Source organism: Dipodomys ordii, unplaced genomic scaffold (genome assembly GCF_000151885.1).
Source record: "Dipodomys ordii isolate 6190 unplaced genomic scaffold, Dord_2.0 Scaffold74, whole genome shotgun sequence".
NCBI lineage: Eukaryota > Metazoa > Chordata > Mammalia > Rodentia > Heteromyidae > Dipodomys > Dipodomys ordii.
In genome coordinates, this window is record NW_012267290.1 from 4835677 (window position 1) to 4855460 (window position 19784).

Below are 19784 nucleotides of genomic sequence, written 5' to 3' on the forward strand. Positions count from 1 at the left end.
GGACGCCTTCCCCTCTCTAGTGGTGCTGAGCCCTTGTCGGACGCCTTCCCCTCACTAGGCCTTCGCAGGGGGTGGTCCTTTCTCATTTCAGTGTCCACCGCCTCCTGTGCCTGACTACCACACGTACCTCACTACTTCCAGTACCAACCCAACTACAACTACTCAAACCTAAGTACTTAGAGCCACCAGTTCCCGCCTAGTTACGGAACCTTCCTACCTCTAGTAAAAACAGTTCTAGTACCCACCCAGTTATATCTCTTTATCATAGTCCTAATACCTACCCCGTTGCAATATCTTTTCACCCCAAATCCCTCGTTGCGTGCTCACACGGCGAACGCTCTGTGTTGACGTCAGCGGTCCCCACGGTGCCCCGCCCCAGAGCCTCCTGGCATGTGTGCGTTCCGACTCCATGCTGCCTGTCACGGCCTGGGCTTTTGCAGAAGCACACTCCCGGCTATGAGTGCAGTGTCTGGTTTGTAAGAAGAAATGCTGTCTGTGGAGACGGGGCATCGGCTTGCACAACAGGCTCTGTGCATGGCACTCTGGTGTGTCTGGCATTGTTCACAGGGACACATGCCACAGACACATTGCAGGTTGAGCAGAAATGGCAGGCATGTTGGCCGTCAGGGGAGCCCCGTAGACAGTAAGAGAGCCTTGTCTATGGAGAGTTGGGATAGATCCTCTTCACCACGCGCTCCGTGACTGTGTCTACACTGGGTCAGAGGTCATAGCAGGAAGTCTTACCCGGAACCCCTGACCGAGGACGGCGAATGTATGTAGGCAGCTTGAAGAGGAGTTCCACACAAATGTACACGCAGGTCTCAAAGCTACCCCATGCTGACTCGGGCTCTCCCTCTGCCAAGGCCCTGTGAAGTACCAAGGACTTGCTGTAATCCACATCCATTCTGGGCAGTGGGGCATGTCTCTCTAGGCTGCAGACTTCAGGTCTGGGCAGACTGACCTCATGTCTGCTTCCAGACACCTCCGAGCCCCTCAGGGACGTCTGGTATGCCCCAGCCGCTGTCCCTCGGGGACGTCTGGTGTGCCCCAGCCGCTGTCCCTCGGGGACGTCTGGTGTGCCAGCCTCCGTTAATTAATGCCGGTGTTTGCCTCTCCTGTGCTAATTTACCTCAAGCCCAGCACTGAGCACAGGACCTGGAGGAGGAGTTATGTTTGCAGTCTGGTCCCCAGTTGCAAATGTCCTCCTTTGACAACAGCTCTATTGTTCAGATTTTCAATACATAATGGCCCGACAGTGCTCCCACTGGTGGCCTCTTTATGACATTCAAGGTATCTCTGAAATGTACATTATCTTGTTATTAGATTAGGTTTTTATTTGAAGTAAGTTTGCATTAGCTGAGTTATAATAACCATGAGGAAGCAGATTCTATGGTAAATGCAGTATTGAGGGAAGCTCGGATGGTTAATCAGCTAGATGACATAATTCAAAGTGTTCTTTTAGACTAAATATGCTGTGGCTCTTGTCAAGTGAGCTTGGAATGTGTTCTTCAAATACTTGGTATTTTTGAGAGGTCCAGGTAAAACATTTGACAGAACAGCTGATAACGATAATGTTCCTCTTAGGTCCAAAAGATGCTATTAGAGAAGAAAAATGTATCCTCCCCCCGCTTTGTCTCTGCTGAAGGATCTCATGTACAAAGCACATGTGTGTCCTAGTCAGGAAAAGTAAACTATTTGGAAACAACCAATTCCACCCCTCACAGTTTGTGCTTGTGTTATTCTTGCCCAGGGTGAAAGCAGCGAGCTCTTGACTGTATGTTTCAGAACATTGCCTAACAATATCTATTTCATTATTCAAGAGCCATAGAGTACTTGAAAAGGTTAATAGGACAAAGTACTTCATTTAATGGAATCTATAATCTAAGAACAAATGTGGCCGATACCAAGTACTATTAATGAAAAGCTGGGAATCATGAATGTCAAAAGGAAAGAATAGCAGAGCCCCTCAGGAAGTGTCCTATAGGTGGAGAAGAGGGAGGAGGCCACTTGGATTGTTTTGACATTTGTGTTGCTCAGGGTTTTTCATAACATAATGAGGATCAACTTTCACACCAAGCTACCTTTTAATATAGTGTGTTCAGATCATCTCTGGGATGTGGATTGCAGCACACACAAACAGGCTGAGGTGATTCTGGATGCAATATGTGGTCTAAATAGCTTATGTGTAGATAATCAGGTAGTCAGGTGACCTAGACAGTTCTAACCAAGGGATCAAGAGAGAGAGCTCGTGTAATATTGCAGACACCTGTGCTGGGCCAGGTGCTGGCTCCGTTCCCTTGTGAGACCAGGACACTGGCCACCAGGGTTAAACGTGGGTGAGTTCCTCAGAACTCACCAGAGACAGGCCCACCTCCTGTCCGCCCATATAAACAATTCTTTCAGCATTTGTCCAGGTCTGAGAACCCAGCATAGATTTAGACTTCACTTTGAGAGATGCATAGATGCTTCACAGACACAGAAGGCCGGGGAAGCAATGCAGACTGGTGCAGTTTATGCACAGGAATAGAAGCATGTCTATTTAGGAACAACAGGAACACTAAAAGGAAGCAGGCGAAAGATTTCAGAAAGCCTCAAAGACCATTGTACTGGCTTGAACTTTTCTCCCTACTGAGTTTGGCCTTAAATCGCTGCTGCTTTCCTAGGATGTGTTAGACAGATATTTGGTCAAAAGTTGCATCTGGAGGCGCTGTGACCAGGCTCCGGTCAGCACCTCGCGCCCCGAGTGCAGTGCATAGAGCAGAGAGACCTGCCCAGCCACGGCCACGGTGTGGAGCCACAGAAGGGCCCACGCCCTCTCTCGGCAGCTCAGCTTCCTGTGCGTGGCAGACAGACCCCACACCCCCACAGCTGCCTGTGGAGGCATCCAGAGTCTCATCCATCCGTGTTCTCCAGTGTGCTTGACACGAACAGATGTGGAGGTGTACACATACCCACGCGTGTTCCACGTCTGTAGTCAGTGTTCTGCACATGTATGTGGCTGGTCCCTCTGACATTCCATGACCACTCGTCTCTACGAAAGACGAGCCCATAACTGGACTTGGGTACCCCATCCAGAGAAGGGTCCACCCATACCAGGCAGGACAGGTGACATCCAGCAAGAGAGATGTGCTCTGCAGACACCAGGCAGCCTGCTGCGGTTCTGACTCCCCTGAGGTCAGGACCTTCTACACTTGGCATTTATCCTCAGCAATGAAGCATCAGTTGCCACAAAGTAAATGCTAAGGATGAATATTTGGATAGGAGTTTTTCTAGAAATGGAGTTCTACTCTCACATTGATATTTAGTATCTGCCCTGCTGGGAACTGGCACACTGAAAAGGAGGCCTTACAGCAGGCACCTCCAAGAGGAGTATGCATGTGTGTGTGCATGTATGTGGTGTGTGTACACACGCATGTGGTGTGCGCATGTGTGTGGTGTGGGGATGTGTGTATGCATGTGTGTGCATGTGTGCGTGCATGTGTGTGCATGTGTGGTGTGGGGATGTGTGTATGCATGTGTGTGGTGTGTGCAGTCGTGTGTGCATGTGTGTGGTGTGGGGATGTGTATGTGCATGCATGCGTGTGGTGTGTGTACACACGTGTGTGGTGTGTGCAGGCGTGTGTGCATGGGGTTCGTGTGTGTGCCCACATGTCCTCAGGTCTCTCCCGAGGTGTGACGTCCACCCTCAGACTTCAGGTCCTGTCCACAGCACAGGAGGTGTCAGTCCAAGGCTTTGTTGTTGAAATTTCACATTGTTCTTGCTCTGAAATTCAGCTAGTCACAAAATACGGCATTAGCACTGGTATGATGTGGATTTTGTTCTGTTTTGGCGGTGGGAGTATAAAATAGAAAGAACACACCTTATGACTACATTTTTGGTTTTGCCCCTGATTCTTAAAAACAACTTGGCATTCCACGGCAGTGCAGCCAGCGTGGGCGAAGTGGAGATGAGATAGCGCAGGCCCAGAAATGCTGCTTGAACTAACAGAAAATTTAGCCCTCGCTTTCTGATGGGTTGATCTAAATCCGTCCATGTCTGCAAATCCAGATGCAAAATCATGAGCCATGTGTTTATAGACCCTGTACTAATTCTTCAGGCCACTAGCTTCTCTGGTCCCTCTGTCTGATCAGCGCCTGACTTGTAGGCTTCTGGTGAGATTGGCATGCGTGAACTGGGCCACAGACCTAGAGCCCCAACACCTTCTTCAGCAATTTCTGGCAGGTGTTTCTTAAGAAATTTAGAATTTGTGACTTACTAACACGGTAACTTGTGCTATAGAATTATTGTAAAAACACATAGGGATCTCTGTTTAAGCTACGGGCAAATGTCAACGAAGGAGTAAATATGAACACAAAACAAGCAGACAAAGAGCCCTTGGAGTCTGGCTTCGCTGTATGCAGCTACAGAATCAGTGTGTGACTTTGATTCATTGATATCTCGTTATGACCTGATTGCTCTCCTCCCCTTTACTCTTTCTTTTAATTGTTATATTCGTAGAGGTTTCTCTATTCCACTGTAACTGGAATTGTGTGAAAAATCTGTACTTGCCTATCGTACCCTTCAGACTTTGACTTGTTTAGAGAGGAACTTACCGAGACTGAAGGGTAGAGCAAGTGAGAAACAAGTTGCTTCAGAGGGGCAGTAGCTCGACCAGCTGACACTCACTAACAATGCGGAGACCTCCAGCAGGGCTTGGCAGTGAGTGCGGCTGGCCATGTTTCTCTGAGCGTGGAAGGTCACCAGGAGGAGCAGAGACCTTTGTCCTGTCCCCAGTTCTCGCCCGTCCCCAGCTCTGTCCGGCCTTTCCTTTCTCCGACGTGTGTCCTGCGGTGGTCAGCATTGTTGCCCTTGCATTCCAGCCCACCTCCTACTTTTGTTCCATTCCTCCCGCATCTGCCTCGTCAGTACCACTCTGCTCTGAACTCGGTACGGCCACACCCTACAAAACACCCTGGTCACATCTTCATCAGACGGTGTCTGCCAATGCTCAATCTTCTGTGCCAGATCCTCCTTCTGGATGGTCACACATCATCTGACAACCGCATTTCTTAGACAGGAAACCCACCTCCCTTTCCAGCCCTGATCTGATTTGCTAGGTGCCCCTCCTTTCTCCTGGCTTTTATTTGGAAATAGAACAGCAAGATAAATAATACGAAAGGCTGGGAAGTGAAATGCAGGAGTCATGGAATTATAAAAATCATTCCCACATAGTCCTTAGTGTGCTGGCGGACCCTGCGGAGAGCTGGGAAGGGAAAGGTCATGGAGGTGAAGTGAGGTACCGTGTCAGTGGGGTTCCAGCCGGCCCGCTGCGTGGGGCTGCTGCGGGGTTGGCTGTTGGGTGAGTGAGTGGGGTTCCAGCCGGCCCGCTGCGTGGGGCTGCTGCGGGGTTGGCTGTTGGGTGAGTGAGTGGGGTTCCAGCCGGCTCGCTGCGTGGGGCTGCTGCGGGGTTGGCTGTTGGGTGAGTGAGGAGTGAGGGGCGTGGTGCGCCCAGTCCCTGCATTCATCGACCGTTCTCTGCTGCTTCTGGGTCTGCTCTCAGCCGGGCACTGTGGCTCCCCGGACCCCATCGTGAACGGGCACATCAGCGGGGACGGCTTCAGCTACCGAGACACCGTCGTCTACCAGTGCAACCCCGGCTTCCGGCTGGTGGGGACCTCGGTCAGGATCTGCCTGCAGGACCACAGGTGGTCGGGCCAGACGCCCGTCTGCGTCCGTGAGTACTGCCGCGGTCGGACCATGCACACGCACACACACATGCGTGCTCCCATGCACATCCATGTGCTTGCGCATACACGCATGCATGCTGGCTGGCACACACGCACACATGCTCACTCACGTACACACTCACGTACACACTCACGTACACACTCATGTACACACTCACACCTGTGCCTATGCTCACATGCAGTCTGTGCGCATGCCTGTACAATGCTCAGACATGCCTATGCACATGTGCACAAACATATACACATGTGTGCACACACCTGTGCAATGCTCATACACGTGCACACCCCACACCTGTGCACACGCTTACGCACACATGCACACACACCCATCTTCAACCAGTAGCGAGCCTCTCGCCGTCCCCCATCGGCTGGCAGTGTGACGCGCACGTCTGCGGTCACCTCTCCTCTGCCTTGTCTCAGCCATCTGCCTCTTGCCCCCACACAGGACTGCTGACCACATTTAAGTCCCACCAGTTCACTGTCTGTGTGGTGTCCGGGATGACACCGCCACGCACTCACTCCTGTTTGTCAGGGGACACCCAGGGGGAGGCAGGCCTAGAGGAGGGCTGCAGGCCCGCTCTGCGGATCTTCAGAGTATCTACTCTGCGTGACATTTGCAAACTGGTTTCATCAAGAATGCCCAGTCTTGGACTGGAAAGGTGGCTTAGTGGTAGAATGCTGTCCTTGCATGCATGAGGCCCTGGGTTCGATTCCTCAGCACCAGAAAAAAAGCAGAAAAAAAGCCAGATGTGGCACTGTGGCTCAAGTGGTAGAGCGCTAGCTTTGAGTTGAAGAGCTGAGCGACAGCGCCCAGGCCCAGAGTAAAGGCCCCACGACCAACAACAACAACAAAAAAGAATGCTCAGTCTTGCAAACAGCCCTCCTTTTTTACACAAAAGAGACAATCATATGTAGACATAGCTCTTTAAACTGGTAACTTCAAAGATCAAAACAGGGTCTGGTATTTAGAACCGTTGTAAATTTTAAGCCAGTTCTCACTCTGACACATTCTTTGTCTTCCTGTGAACTAAGCAACAGGGAGGTGGATGCGGCCACTGGGCAGTGGCAGTGCTGTCTGCGATACAGGTCTGTCATGTACAAAGTTCAGGCATGAGTTAGAACAGGTGTCAGTTAGAACTTACAGAGTGCTGGCAAGACAAATGAGGAACAAAAATACCAGTGTTTGGAAGGGCTAAGGACAGATAGCTCCCTGTTTGAAGTATAACGTGACAGCTCACCACGTTTCAGAGTATCATACAACAGGACTGGCAGTGAAAATAACTTTGAGTGTGTCCAGTTGCTAATTTCATAACATTTAACTTTATATTTGAGTCATCTATACAGGGACAATTTAGTTTTAAACAAAAACCCATCATGTTTTCAAGAGTTCCAGAGATTGGCAAGTCCAAAGGAGGTAAACATTCAAACTCCCATTCAAGCCAGACTATTCTCATCTGTCATTCTCTGCCTCTTTCAAATCCATGGTGTTCTGTCCTCCTGGAAAAAATAAGTTTCTGTAATGTGGAAACTACATCTGGCAGCCTTGTCCACAAGTGTGACAAAGGTCTCTACCTTCAGCCCGTGGCCAATCCCAGATGCTCTTTTAGACACAAAGAGCAACTGCAGAGTGTCTGGTGAGAACCCCCTGCGCCCAGCAGTGTGGGCTGCACCTGCGTGTTCTCATGAGCAGGGGAAGTGGGTAGTGACCCGGACCTGTTCTCCACAGCGATCACCTGCGGACACCCCGGAAACCCTGCCCACGGCACCACCAATGGCACGGAGTTCAACCTGAACGACCTCGTGAACTTCACCTGCAACACGGGCTACTTGCTGCACGGAGCCTCCCGCGCCCAGTGCCGGAGCAGCGGCCAGTGGAGCAGCCCTCTGCCCGCGTGTCGAGGTAGGCAAGGGTCCCGGGCCCCGCGTGTCAGGGTGCAGACAACTGTGTTCACAAATGGAGTGCGCAGCCTCAGCTCAGGGCTGGACACCCACGGTGCGCGCTGCTGACCACAGAGCCCTGCACACTGGCAAAGGGCTGGACAGCCACGGTGCGCGCTGCTGACCACAGAGCCCTGCACACTGGGAAAGGGCTGGACACCCACGGTGCGCGCTGCTGACCACAGAGCCCTGCACGCTGGCAAATCACACACACAGTTTCCTAAGAGCCTCTTTCTGCTTCTTGATGGGACAGCCAATCACAAACCTAAGATTTTTCTCCTGCAAAGACAAATCTGTCTGGTGTTTTTTTTGTTTTGTTTTTGTTTTCTCATTCATTTGTTCACTCTTTGTTTTTGCTACAGTGTTTTATGAGCACTTTTAGCCCCTAAGCTTCTAATTTTATGAATGTATGGCTGAAGTTTTCTCTGCTTTTATTTATTACTTCTATTGTCTTTATGTACTCGTTATACAAAGAGGGTTTACTGTTCTTAAATTTCACCTATTTGTCTTTGATTCATTTATTTAAAACTCGCACATAAACCTGGTCTACCACAGCTTAAAAGGAAATTCTGTGTTAATTTTTATACGTCTCATGGTATCAGGTCATTTAGGAGTTCAATTCCGCAGAGATTCTTCCTTACCCCAGGTGTGTTATGTCTTGGTGCAAAAGTGGGGTGATGTCCCTGCATTTGTGTCACCAGGCTTGGGGTACAGAGGGATTCTGACCTATAAGAGAGAGAGTCCAGGGACCCAGGAGACTTGAGCAGAAGCAGGTGCATGAATGCAAAGGGATGGGAAGGGAAAGTATACCTCAGAGCTGCCCTGGATTCCCAGGCCTGAAACTCTCCTTAGGGCTCTGTGGATGTGGAGGTAGCCAGTCCCAGAGAGCAGTCAGCCAGGGAGACTGGGTATGCTTCATCAGTTGCTCACACATGGTGGGCACGGGAGTTCTCTGTGGACGCCATGAGTCCACAGGGAGTCCCTCCTTGTTGGTACCTGGGCCGTCTCTCCAGCTCTGACTGCCCAGCCCCAGGCCCAGCCCCATCTGTGCGTGGTTGTAGAGCCACAGCCTCCTCAGTCACGTGTGCTCTGAGACACCCGCTGACGCCTGGTGTCCCTGAGTTCCAGGGAGCCCTATTCGGATGCACTTCAGGAGGGTGGAGATCCGTGGATTTTAGTTGTTAGTTTTGTCAGTGTCTGGTGTGGCCGTGTGCCTTATTCTGCGTTACTCTGTCAGGCGTATAGCCAGTCCCTGTGAGGGTCCGGTGGAGTGTGGTAACAGCATCTTGTGTGTCCTTTGCTGCCCCCACGTGTCTGCCCCACCCTTCCGCGTGTCTGCTTGCACATTTGGCCCGTGTTCTTGGCAGATGGCTTAGAGTTCTCATGTGCTCTATAAGGCTGTGTTTTCAGAAGTCTTTGCATGTTCTGCTTACTGGTCCTTTCTCAGGTAGGGGGTTGAAAGCCATTGTCTGGTGCTGGGCTGCGTGTGTTCATAGTACAGAGAGGTTCGTCGAGAGCCTGTTAAGACGGCAGACAGCAGAGTTTATGAGAACTTTCCGGGGCGACGGCTTGGGGACTGGAACGGCTCTGAGGCGGCAAGTGGCTGTGGTTGCTGTGTGGCTTCCTCGGGGTCTCCATGGAGATTTCAGAGCCCATGGTGCTGGTGGGAAGACTCCAGCCATCGCTGTCCCACAGCCCTCTTTCCATGTAGCTGGGGACAGAATGGCGCCAACAGTCAGAGGGTCGAATGGTTCTGACCCAGAGCATCTTAGTCGATTCAAATGACAGTGAGGATAAGGATGGCTTGTCATGAACAGTAACTGTTTTAAAGGTGTCTCCCTGTCCTCTGACATCTGCCCCAGTGCCCAGCCACAGGCAGACCCTTGCATGGAGTAGAGGAGGGTTTTCGTTTCCTTCTGTTTCTTTCTTTCCTCTGTGAAGGTGCTAAGTATACAAGACCTCTGGGCCTCCTTCCTCCATCAGGGCTTACCGCTGCTTGATCAGCTCAGAGTATTTTCCATGTTACTGAACAGTGGGTTTTTTGTTTGTTTGTTTGCAGAAAACCTTTGCCTCAGACAACTGATTTTTTAATTTAATTTGATCCTTCCCATTCACTTTACTTTTTTGTGAGAATGAAACTAAAATAATTTTATAACAATAAGTGCCTTTTGCCTTGCAAAGGAAACCCTAGCCACGGACGTGGCCCGGGTTCACCTTCCACAGGCCCCGGGTGTTGGGAGGGAGCCTGGGAGAGGCCCTACCCCTGCAAGCCAACGCTGTCCCAGCCTGCGGCGCACGGAGACCCCGTGGAGCCCAAGAGTTGGGAAGTTCTTTAGTGTCTGTGTTTTTGGAGTTTCCGTGTTTAACCAGACTTTGAATTTGCAAGTTAAATTGCATAGTTCTGCTCCAGTCACATCAGACGCCCTGAAAGTCAAACCTCATCAACTTTTTAATTTATCATCAATTAATATATTTTAATGAATGAATAAATAAAGCAGCAATACACAAGGGAAATATAATGTGCTCGGGCTAAGAGCTTATTGTAATTTTTCCCCGAGAACTACAGATGGAACTCAGAACTAAATTATCTAATTAAAAGTGATGGAAGTTTCCTAGGTGTTTCAGTGGGGGTGGGCGGAGGCAGGTGACCCGCTGGGAGCGTCGGGTGGGGCTTGCTTTGCACGAGTCCTCTGCCTCCACGTGTGCTCTGTCACCACCTGTCACAAGCAGCAAGGGTGAAGGACGGGGGCCTCCATCATGCAGAAGGACCCGGATGTTCGTGAAAACACACCATGGCTCTGGGTTCTGAACAGGAGAGGGATGAGGAATTGATGTGATGCCCAGCCCCCTGAGGACAAGATGGGGAGAGGCGGAGGTGGGCTCTGAGAGCCCGTTCAGGGCTGTGTCCCCTGAGCCCCAGGGAAATGCCAGTCACCACAAGTCCTGCAGAACAGCTCACAGGATTCACTATTAATGTCTCAGCGTGGTATTCTAAGATCCCCTTTGTCAGCTCTCTATACCTGCCTGGAGAGAGCAGGAAACGGCGATGGAGGCTTCAGAGGTCCCCAGACCTCTGAACACTGCAGGTGGCGCCACGGAGTGCTGTTCTTGTCCATGTTTGCATGTTGACCTCACGAATGCTTTGAACAAGTGTTTCTGGGGATGAGGTTCGGCCCGTAGTAAAAAGGCTCAGTGTATAACTCAGGAGGCAAGATAGATGGTTAGGATTCCAAGATGACACAAATGCCCGGTCTCGCTTCCTCTCAAAGGGGAACAGGGCACAGTTGGGATTGACCAAGTAACAGTGATGCGGGTTTTTGAGTGAACTGTACCGGACACAGTCCCAGGTCCTTGTTTCTACCGACCCCTCCAGTACGGACCCTGTGCGCTTGGGGACTGCGTTCACACATGCGTTTCTTTGCTGACATGCAGAAATGTTTACATGGGACATACTTTGGGGGTCCACCCGAATTTCTCCACACTGGGCAATCATGTGAACCTAGAAGAGGTCTTTATTTCTCATGCCTTCCTGCCGAGGTGGATTTCTCACCAGAAAATCCAGCCACAGCGTGAGCATTTTGTGGAGTGAGATATCAGAGGGAACTGTGGGTTTTTGTGACAGGCCCACGCTCCACATCTTTCTGACACAGATCCCCACGCTCCTCACCCTCTTCATCACACTATGAGTGACTCAGACCTCGGGTCCTGTGGGTCCACACGGCAGTGCCGCCGGTCATTTCCTAGGATACGTGGTGGCCTAAGGAATTTGACGTAGGATGCTCAGCTCACCTTCCAGTGGCTCCCCGAGTCACTCAGACACCTCGCGGGAGGAGGACAGCCAAGGAGGGCTGCCCCTGTGGATAGCTGGGCCTAACGGACTAACCTGCCATCGCTGGTGCCACCGAGCCACCTGCAGCATGCTGGGTGCAGTGCAGAGCGCTCTCCCTGGGGGACATCACTAGTGCCCTGAAGATGCCCATGGTGCCCAGACCATGGGGTCCGCGGTGGCCAGAACGTGTCATGGACCACAGACTCACAGGGACGCGTGGGCTGCCGTCCTCCGCTCCCTTTGTCGTGAGCAGACGTGACTGTGTGCAAGCTTGACGTGACTGTGCACACATGTTGATGTGTGAGCACACGGACAGACGCAGTTGACGGCTTGTCACCGTGTCCCTGCCTCAAACCTCCGAACTTGACAACACAGAACCTCATCCGGTTTCAGAGTTTGTGTTGGCCAAGTGTATTATTAGGACACAGTAAGCTAACCTCATAAAATCAAAGTTGCTGTAGTATCTCATTTAACACTTAATATTTGTGGAAGCAAACCGGTGCAGGGAAATCATCAGAATTCATCAAGGAAGTGGAGAGTGACACGGCTTCGGGGTGAAGTTCTCGTTTTGTCAGCTTTCTAGAATGATGAGTGGTTCTCTCCTGTTGTAACCTGTTTGTCTGTTTCTTTCTGTGAGCCACAGCTGGGTCTGGTGACCTGTGACCTGTCTTGTTTTCAGTGGTGAACTGCTCTGACCCAGGCTTCGTGGAGAATGCCGTTCGGCACGGGCAGCAGACATTCCCTGAGAGCTTCGAGTACGGAATGAGCGTCCTGTATCACTGCAAGAAGGGCTTTTACCTGCTGGGGTCCTCGGCCTTGACCTGCATGGCCAATGGCCTGTGGGATAGGTCTCTACCCAAGTGTCTGGGTGAGTGCCGAGGCGTGTCACACGGCTAACGGGTTTCAGTGGGAAGGTGCACGCCTGGCGGTGGCTCGGTGTGCTGGGGCTCACCGGCAGCGTCTGAACAAGATCTTCACATAAATATGCTAATGAGAGCATATTTATGTTGTTAGAAAGAATAGAGGTGCTCTCCTGGCAGATAAGATGACCTGGGACTGCAGCATCTTCGAGGTATAATTATCACTGCATTTCAGAAGATGCAGATGAACAAGAATGCATCGTTTTCTCCCCACATAGCCATGGTCTGATTTTCTTTCACTTGAGAATCCCAGCCATCCTTCTGTGCAAAGAAAACCATCTCTCTTAGGATGCAGTCTGAGAATGTGGGAAATGGCATTCCTCACGTTGATCTTTTTAAGCAGTCAGTCCTTAAAGTGGAAACTCGGCCTTCCGGGCACGCCTGTCCTGTGCGTGCTCACGAGTCAGAACGAGGCTGAGAGGCTTGGCCTCGCTGTCTACACAGTGACAGTCGTAGCCCTACGGCCCCCTATTGAGAATGGCTTGGTCCTGGGGAGGAGACTCCCTCTGCAAAGCCAGTCCCCGCACAGCCCTGACGCTGGTGCGCACGGATTCTAACTGTGACGCCGGGCTCCAGGAAGAAAAGTGCGTGACAGCGGAGAAGACCTGCTACGCCATCTGTGAGTTAGTAAATGTATCGCACGCCCTCCTCTTCCTGGGACACGTTATGTGCTTACGCTGCGCTTGCTCTGCATCCGCAGACGTACTGCAGTCTCCGTGTTCTCTGTCTTCCCACACCTTCACACTTGCTGGCTTTTCAGAGACACGTTGAGGGAGACTTGTGCTTGTCCTTGCACAGAGGTGAACGTGGTGACCCTCCGCTGGGGTCTGCCGAGGCGTCTGGCTCCGCTGCCGGCCCTCGCGATCGGCGGAGCGTGCGGTGTCGCGTCTGGCTCCGCTGCCGGCCCTCGCGATCGGCGGAGCGTGCGGTGTCGGAGGCTCGGAGCGACCCCAGCTCTGCGTCTACATCAGCTCAGCTCCTCTCCACTGTCCCTGTGACCCTGGCTCCCTGATGGCGTCCCCTGTTCTCTTTTATTTCATCTAGAATTGATTACTTACTCAACTTCTCAGTCTCTTCGCTCTAATTGGTTCCTTTGTAGGAGCTGTGGATAAATGAGCCTTCCAGTGAAGGACTGCCAGTGTTGAACAGAGAGGGAAGGCTAATTTGCTTTTGGGTATCAGAACCGCATTCCAGACTTTGAACTCCTCCTCTCTGTGCTCATCATGTGATCACTAGTGACCCCGTGTTCGGAGCCTAAGACAGTAAATCAGATGCCTTTGGATGATTCATTGGTAGTTGCAAACAAGTTAGTTCACATAAAAGTATACCCAGTGTTAAATTCAGTAGCTTATTGAAAAGATAGAGATGAATCTACATAAATCCCTTTCATCCCAATCCTAGATTTATTTTTATTTGCATAAATCTCTTCTCATCCAGACAAACCTTGCTGAGGAATAATTATGAACAGCATAGAGACCCAATTGAGTACAATTTTAGGGAAATAAATGAAAATATGAATGTTACTTTATGGAAGAAATTAATCAAATATTTCTCTTTTACTTATGCAATTTAGATTGCCACTTATTAAAAGCACCATTGTTAGATTGGTATTTTTAGTCATGGCAACTTAAAAATTAAGCAGACTTAACAGAACTCTGTCCCCAAGGAATGAAAACCATTCTGATGGATTCAATTTTGATGGATTTATGTTAGTTTCCCAAATTTCTTACAATTTTGCTCTCAGGGGATATGCAATTCAGAGCAGACAAAAGAACAGCAGAAAACATGGTTTTCTCCTTGAAAGCTTCCATGTGCTTTTCAACCTCAAGCAGAGCTGTGGTTTCCTAGGGGTGGGAAGAGGTGGGAGACAGGACTAGGTTTGAACTCAGGTCCTTGCGCTTGCTAGGCTGGTACTCTCCTCTTTGAGGAAGGCCTCCAGCCCTGCTTTTCGCTGAAGACAGAGTCCAGTGGACTCTTCTGTCTGGGCAGCCTCGGATCCGAGTAGCCAGGATTATGAATGTGAGCCACTGGCTCCTGGCTTACGCACAGCTGTCTTAAGAAAGAAAATCCCTGCAGCAGAGCTTTCCCTTTGCTTCAGTCAGTCACTCTTGTGGACAGAGATCTCATCTGGAACCGGTCCCCGGGGCGTGCAGGCTGGGCGTGGGGGCTCACTCTCAGTGGGGGTGCTCTGGGGGACTTCTCCTGAATGATGGGCCTGTTCCTCATGAGCTCTTTCCTCCCGTCAGCCATATCGTGTGGGCACCCTGGGGTTCCAGCCAATGCTGTGCTCACCGGAGAGCTGTTTACGTTTGGTGCCACGGTCCGGTACTCCTGCGAAGGGGGCCAGACCCTGACCGGGAACAGCACGCGGGTCTGTCAGGAGGACAGTCGCTGGAGCGGAGCCCCGCCCCACTGCTCAGGTGAGGGCCGAGGTCACGGTCACCCTGACGCCGTGGGGTTGCAGGAGCCTCGGGCTGCTCTGGGGAAGGCAGCTGTGCTGTCGCGACTCAGCAGCAGCCACTCAGCACTGCCGCTGCCGGACACACGCTCGCTGCCGTCAGTCCTCCCCTGCTCCTCCTCCAGTCCAGGCTGGGTGCTTCCCCCAGGCAGCGCGTGCACCTGATCCGGTGTCTTTGGCTCCCCACCCACGTGTCCCCTCGTTCCCCTACACCACCCTCCCTTCACCCCCCTCAGTATTTCACGTCTTCAAAACGCCATAATCGCTAGGCTATTTGTCCTTCAATGACACAAAAATGGTGTCTCCTTCCGTTTTGTAGTCTGTGATAACAAGTCATTCTTACAAGATGACCAGAATGCTTTAGAATCACCGTGCTAAGCCCACGTTTAATGAACGCGTCACTCGGTGACTTCTGTTGCTTTAAACACGCGTGTGCGGCCTGTGTTCGCGTCCCACAGGAAGTCACCCTGGGTTTTGCGGTGACCCCGGGACCCCGGCGCACGGGTCTCGGCTCGGGGACGAGTTTAAGACCAAGAGTCTCCTGCGCTTCTCCTGTGAGATGGGCCACCAGCTGCGGGGCTCGGCGGAGCGGACGTGCCTGGCCAACGGCTCCTGGTCCGGAGTGCAGCCCGTGTGCGAAGGTGAGGATGAGGGGCGGGTCCTCCCGCAGCCCTGCCGCCATCGGCCCCCAGAAGCGGCTGCAGCACCCCTCCCCATCCCCGGAGACCTGTGTTCTTTGTACCATCACCCCCTCGCCCCCATAGTCTTTAAGAGCATCTTTCAAGGATGGTGGGTAGGTCCTAGGAAACTGGACTTGAGACTTGGTGTGTTGTACAGGCACTCAGAGGTGGGGTCTCTGGGCTCCTGGGGTGTCGCTGGTTTATGGCACTTGGTGGTGGAAATGCAGTTTAGGCGCAGCTAACAGGAGCCAGGCGTCATCAGGTTGATTTCTGCAGGTAGACGGCACATCCCGTCCCGTCTTCTGGTGTCCCTCGCCCAGAGCTTTGTCGCAGGGGCGCAGGGCTGCGTTCTGTGTGACGTGTTGGGCTGCGTCAGTTGACTGTGGTGCGAGAGCCCAGGACGCGGCTCCAGGAGCGAGCGAGAGAGGGCGGGCAAGGCGGCGGCTGGGCCCTCTCCCAGAGGCCTGTCCCTGACCTGACTGTGGTCAGTGGCACTCTGTTTAGAGTTCTGAAAATAATGCTTAGAATTTAGGCGGGAAGACTTTAAACGTGACAAATTCTTTGCGAGTAGGGTTCTCGGGTTTGGAGTTGTGTGAATAATCGAAGATGGCCTTGGTGTGTGTGAAACACTTTCTGTGTGTGATCGGGGCGGCCTGGAGGAGCCGGTAGAAAACCAGCACCTGTCAGACATGTCCACCAGGCTTCTGGTTCGTGCCTCCGTCCAGCTTGTGCTCTACACCAGTGTCAGGGACATTCACCCGATGGCACACGGGAGGAGGGCGTGAAGGGAGGAGAGGCGTTGATGAGCCACAAAGGAGAACTGTGGAGGACATGCTTCAAGATCTTACGTTACGTTCCTAACAACTTTCACATTACACATTTATAGATTTCCACTGAAGGACACTCGCCTTGGTTAGCAACCTCATCTTTAACTGCCGTTTCCAAGGCTCCCTCACGCGAGTTCCCGAGCTCTGAGGCTGGGCTGGGAGGTGAGGCCAAGGCTCATGTCTTCCCCTGGCCTGGGCGCGGCCCGCGCTAACTGAAGTGGAAATGTGAGGAGGGGCCCTCCCCTGCCCACAGGCCCTGTGCTCACGGCCGCTCGGGCCTTAGGCTGGGAGAGTCTCGCCACGTCCAGGCTGCTCAGCAGAGACACGTCTTGCATTTAAGGACGTGGCTCAGGTCCCTTGAATGAGCAGAGCTCCCATGGTTGAAGTTGAGGTGCTGAGAGTTGGCCTCAGGCCTTGCCGGTGATGTGTGGATGACTTGTTTGCGTCGGCTCTTCCCCCCCATCAGCTGTGTCCTGTGGGAACCCCGGCACCCCGACCAACGGCATGATCAGCAGCAGCGACGGCATCCTCTTCTCCAGCTCCGTCGTCTACGCGTGCTGGGAAGGCTACCGGACCTCGGGGCTCACCACCCGGCACTGCACAGCCAACGGGACCTGGACGGGCACGGCGCCGGACTGCACGAGTGAGTGGCTGTCGGTCGGCGTGCTCGGGCTGCAGAGCCGTGGGAGGGGAGGGACAGCGTGCCCTTCCGAGCGGTTTCATTGACAAAAGTCAAATATCCATTTTCAACATGATCCCATTTTATAGGCGCTTTGAGTAGCTGAAGCTACTTTAAATGGTCGGTTAGGTTGGACAGTGTCCAAGGCTGTGTCTGTGTGCTGTTCAGTGTGTGACCCCACACAGGGCCTGGTTAGGGGCAGCAGGAGGTAGCAGCCATGCCCACCCAGGCAGGGATGAGAAATCCCAACACATAGCCTCCTGACAGCAGGTCAGCCAGATCCCAAAAGGGTGGCGGGCGGGGAGACGTTAATAATTCACGGCCTGATCACTTCAGACAGCAGCTCATAGAGCATCCCTTGATGGGAGCCATGATTAATTCACGCCATGGTGATTTCACCTTGCTCTGGCTCTTTCCCACCGCCTCCCCATCAGTCATAAGTTGCGGGGACCCAGGCACGCTACCGAACGGCGTCCAGTTTGGGACGGACTTCACCTTCAACAAGACAGTGAGTTACCAGTGCAACCCTGGGTACCTGATGGAGCCCGCAGCCTCTGCCACCATCCGCTGCACCAAGGACGGCACCTGGAACCAGAGCAAGCCCGTCTGCAGAGGTGCGTGCGTGTGCGTGCACAAGCCGCCAGGTGCAGGCTGCACCTCCTGTCTCGGGGCCTTCCAGGGCTCAGCCACGTTGTTTTTGCAGTATGACAGAGGAAGGGCTAGTGAAGGGCCCATGACAAAATCGGGGATGGGGGAGGTGGGGTTCGGATGCTCCATCCTAGATGGAGGGTGTGTGCTGCAGACCTGTGGCAGGCACCCAGTGGGCAGGGCGCAGCAGCTTCCTGTGATGCACCCCACACCTTGTACAGCCCGCTGGTTCTTGCGGTTGCTCACGTGTGGGTGATGTTTCCCAGGAGAAGTTGGGGCTGTGAACTGGGTAAGAATGCCTGTACCCCATTTCGGTGTTTGGAAATTCTCATCAGTTTCTGAAATTCAGGGCAGTTTTGGACGGTGATTTTGGGTGTTCTCTCTGGGCCCGTGGCACACTCGACCCCCAGGGCAGTGCTTGCACACGTGGCCCTTACGTTGTTCACCCAGCCCAGGAGAGAGCATGTGCATGTGGGATTCCAAGGAAAGCCCTTCACCCACTCACGCCTTCGTTTTTGAAACAAGTATGAACAGCAAGTAGACACACAGATTATGCTTTTTGGAAAGTGTACACAGCCCTAAAATAAATAAAATCACAGAAGAGGAGAACATTTTACCAAATTTATGCACAAACTCAAAAGTTGTATTCTGGTCACATGACCAAGCCTTCATTTAATTTACGTATGATAACCACTGTAAAAACAATTATTTTTTGGGCTGGGAAGGTGGCTCAGTGGTAGAGCGCTTGCCTTGCTTGCCTGAGGCCCTGGGTTCGATTCCTCAGCACCACATAAGCAAAAAGAAAAAAGCCGGAAGTGGTGCTGTGGCTCAAGGGGCAGAGCACTAGCCTTGAGCTGAAGAGCTGAGGGACAGCGTCCAGGCCCAGAGTTCAGGCCTGACGACCGGACCCAAAATAAATAAATAAATAGAATTATTTTTTCTTTCATGATCTTGTAGATGTGAAATCCTGTTAACTCCTCAATTCTGTTTTCTCTTTCCATGTGATCCATTTCCACTTGATCTTCATTTTACCTTTTTGATCTAAACTAATGCAAAACGGTAGCGAACTTGTACTTATGCTGTCTTTGTAACAGCAGAACTGTGTCTGCTTTCTTGGTGGCAGCGGTCCTGTGCAGCCAGCCCCCTGCGGTGCCGCACGGGCGTGTGGAGGGCGCAGACTTCCACTGGGGCTCCAGCGTGAGTTACAGCTGTGCCGACGGCTACCAGCCCTCCCACTCGGCCATCCTGTCCTGTGAAGGCCGCGGGGTGTGGAAAGGAGAGGTGCCCCAGTGCCTGCGTAAGTCTCCCCCCATCACCGCACATCCTTAGCTGCACGCTGGACCAACCTCGGGCTCCAGCCTGAGCCCCAAGGGGATGCGTTCCTCTAGTTCTCTCTGGTTCAACCTGGAGACTGGGCAGAAACGACTTCAACAAGTTGAGCAGCAAAGTAGTCCACATGGGGTGTTAAAGCCGCCGCCCTCTCTCCTGGTTGTTCTCCACAGCTGTCTTCTGTGGAGACCCCGGGGTCCCCGCCGAGGGGAGGATCAGTGGGAAAAGCTTCACCTACAACTCCGAAGTCTTCTTCCAGTGCAAATCTCCATTTATACTGGTGGGGTCCTCCAAAAGAGTCTGCCAGGCGGATGGCACGTGGAGTGGTGTTCAGCCCACCTGCATAGGTAACACGCCACACGGTGGGAGGTGGGGTGTGGAGTGGCGTTCAGCCACCTGCATAGGTGACACATTGGGGGTGGGGGGTGTGGAGTGGCGTTCAGCCCGCTGCATAGGTAACACATGGGGGGGATGGCGTGTAGAGTGGTGTTCAGCCCGCTGCATAGGTGACACATTGGGGGTGGGGGGTGTGGAGTGGCGCTCAGCCCGCTGCATAGGTGACAGCACAGGCCCCGGGGTCCTGGGAAGGCTCAGGCTGGGAACCGCAGGCCGGCTCAGGGGAGGGCCTGCTCCCAGCTTACAACTCACATGGGCCAAAATGGCCGCCGGCCCAGACTCCAAGTCAGCTGACAGCTGTGGGGCTCCTGGGAAGTGGAACTGCTGCCCTGGCCATGGGTGCCCCTGTCTGC

General features: G+C 52.6%; 1 protein-coding gene across 1 annotated transcript in view; it reads left to right on the forward strand.

Annotated features, from left to right (window-relative positions):
* LOC105991563 (CUB and sushi domain-containing protein 1-like) overlaps positions 1 to 19784 on the forward strand; it is an 871556-nt gene that overhangs the window by 831435 nt on the left and 20337 nt on the right. Inside the window, exons 52-60 of the mRNA XM_013024215.1 lie at positions 5541 to 5714; positions 7454 to 7627; positions 12174 to 12362; positions 14661 to 14834; positions 15331 to 15513; positions 16846 to 17022; positions 17493 to 17672; positions 18830 to 19003; positions 19209 to 19382. Of these exons, the coding sequence (XP_012879669.1) occupies positions 5541 to 5714; positions 7454 to 7627; positions 12174 to 12362; positions 14661 to 14834; positions 15331 to 15513; positions 16846 to 17022; positions 17493 to 17672; positions 18830 to 19003; positions 19209 to 19382 (1599 nt within the window). The remainder of the gene's footprint in view (positions 1 to 5540; positions 5715 to 7453; positions 7628 to 12173; positions 12363 to 14660; positions 14835 to 15330; positions 15514 to 16845; positions 17023 to 17492; positions 17673 to 18829; positions 19004 to 19208; positions 19383 to 19784) is intronic.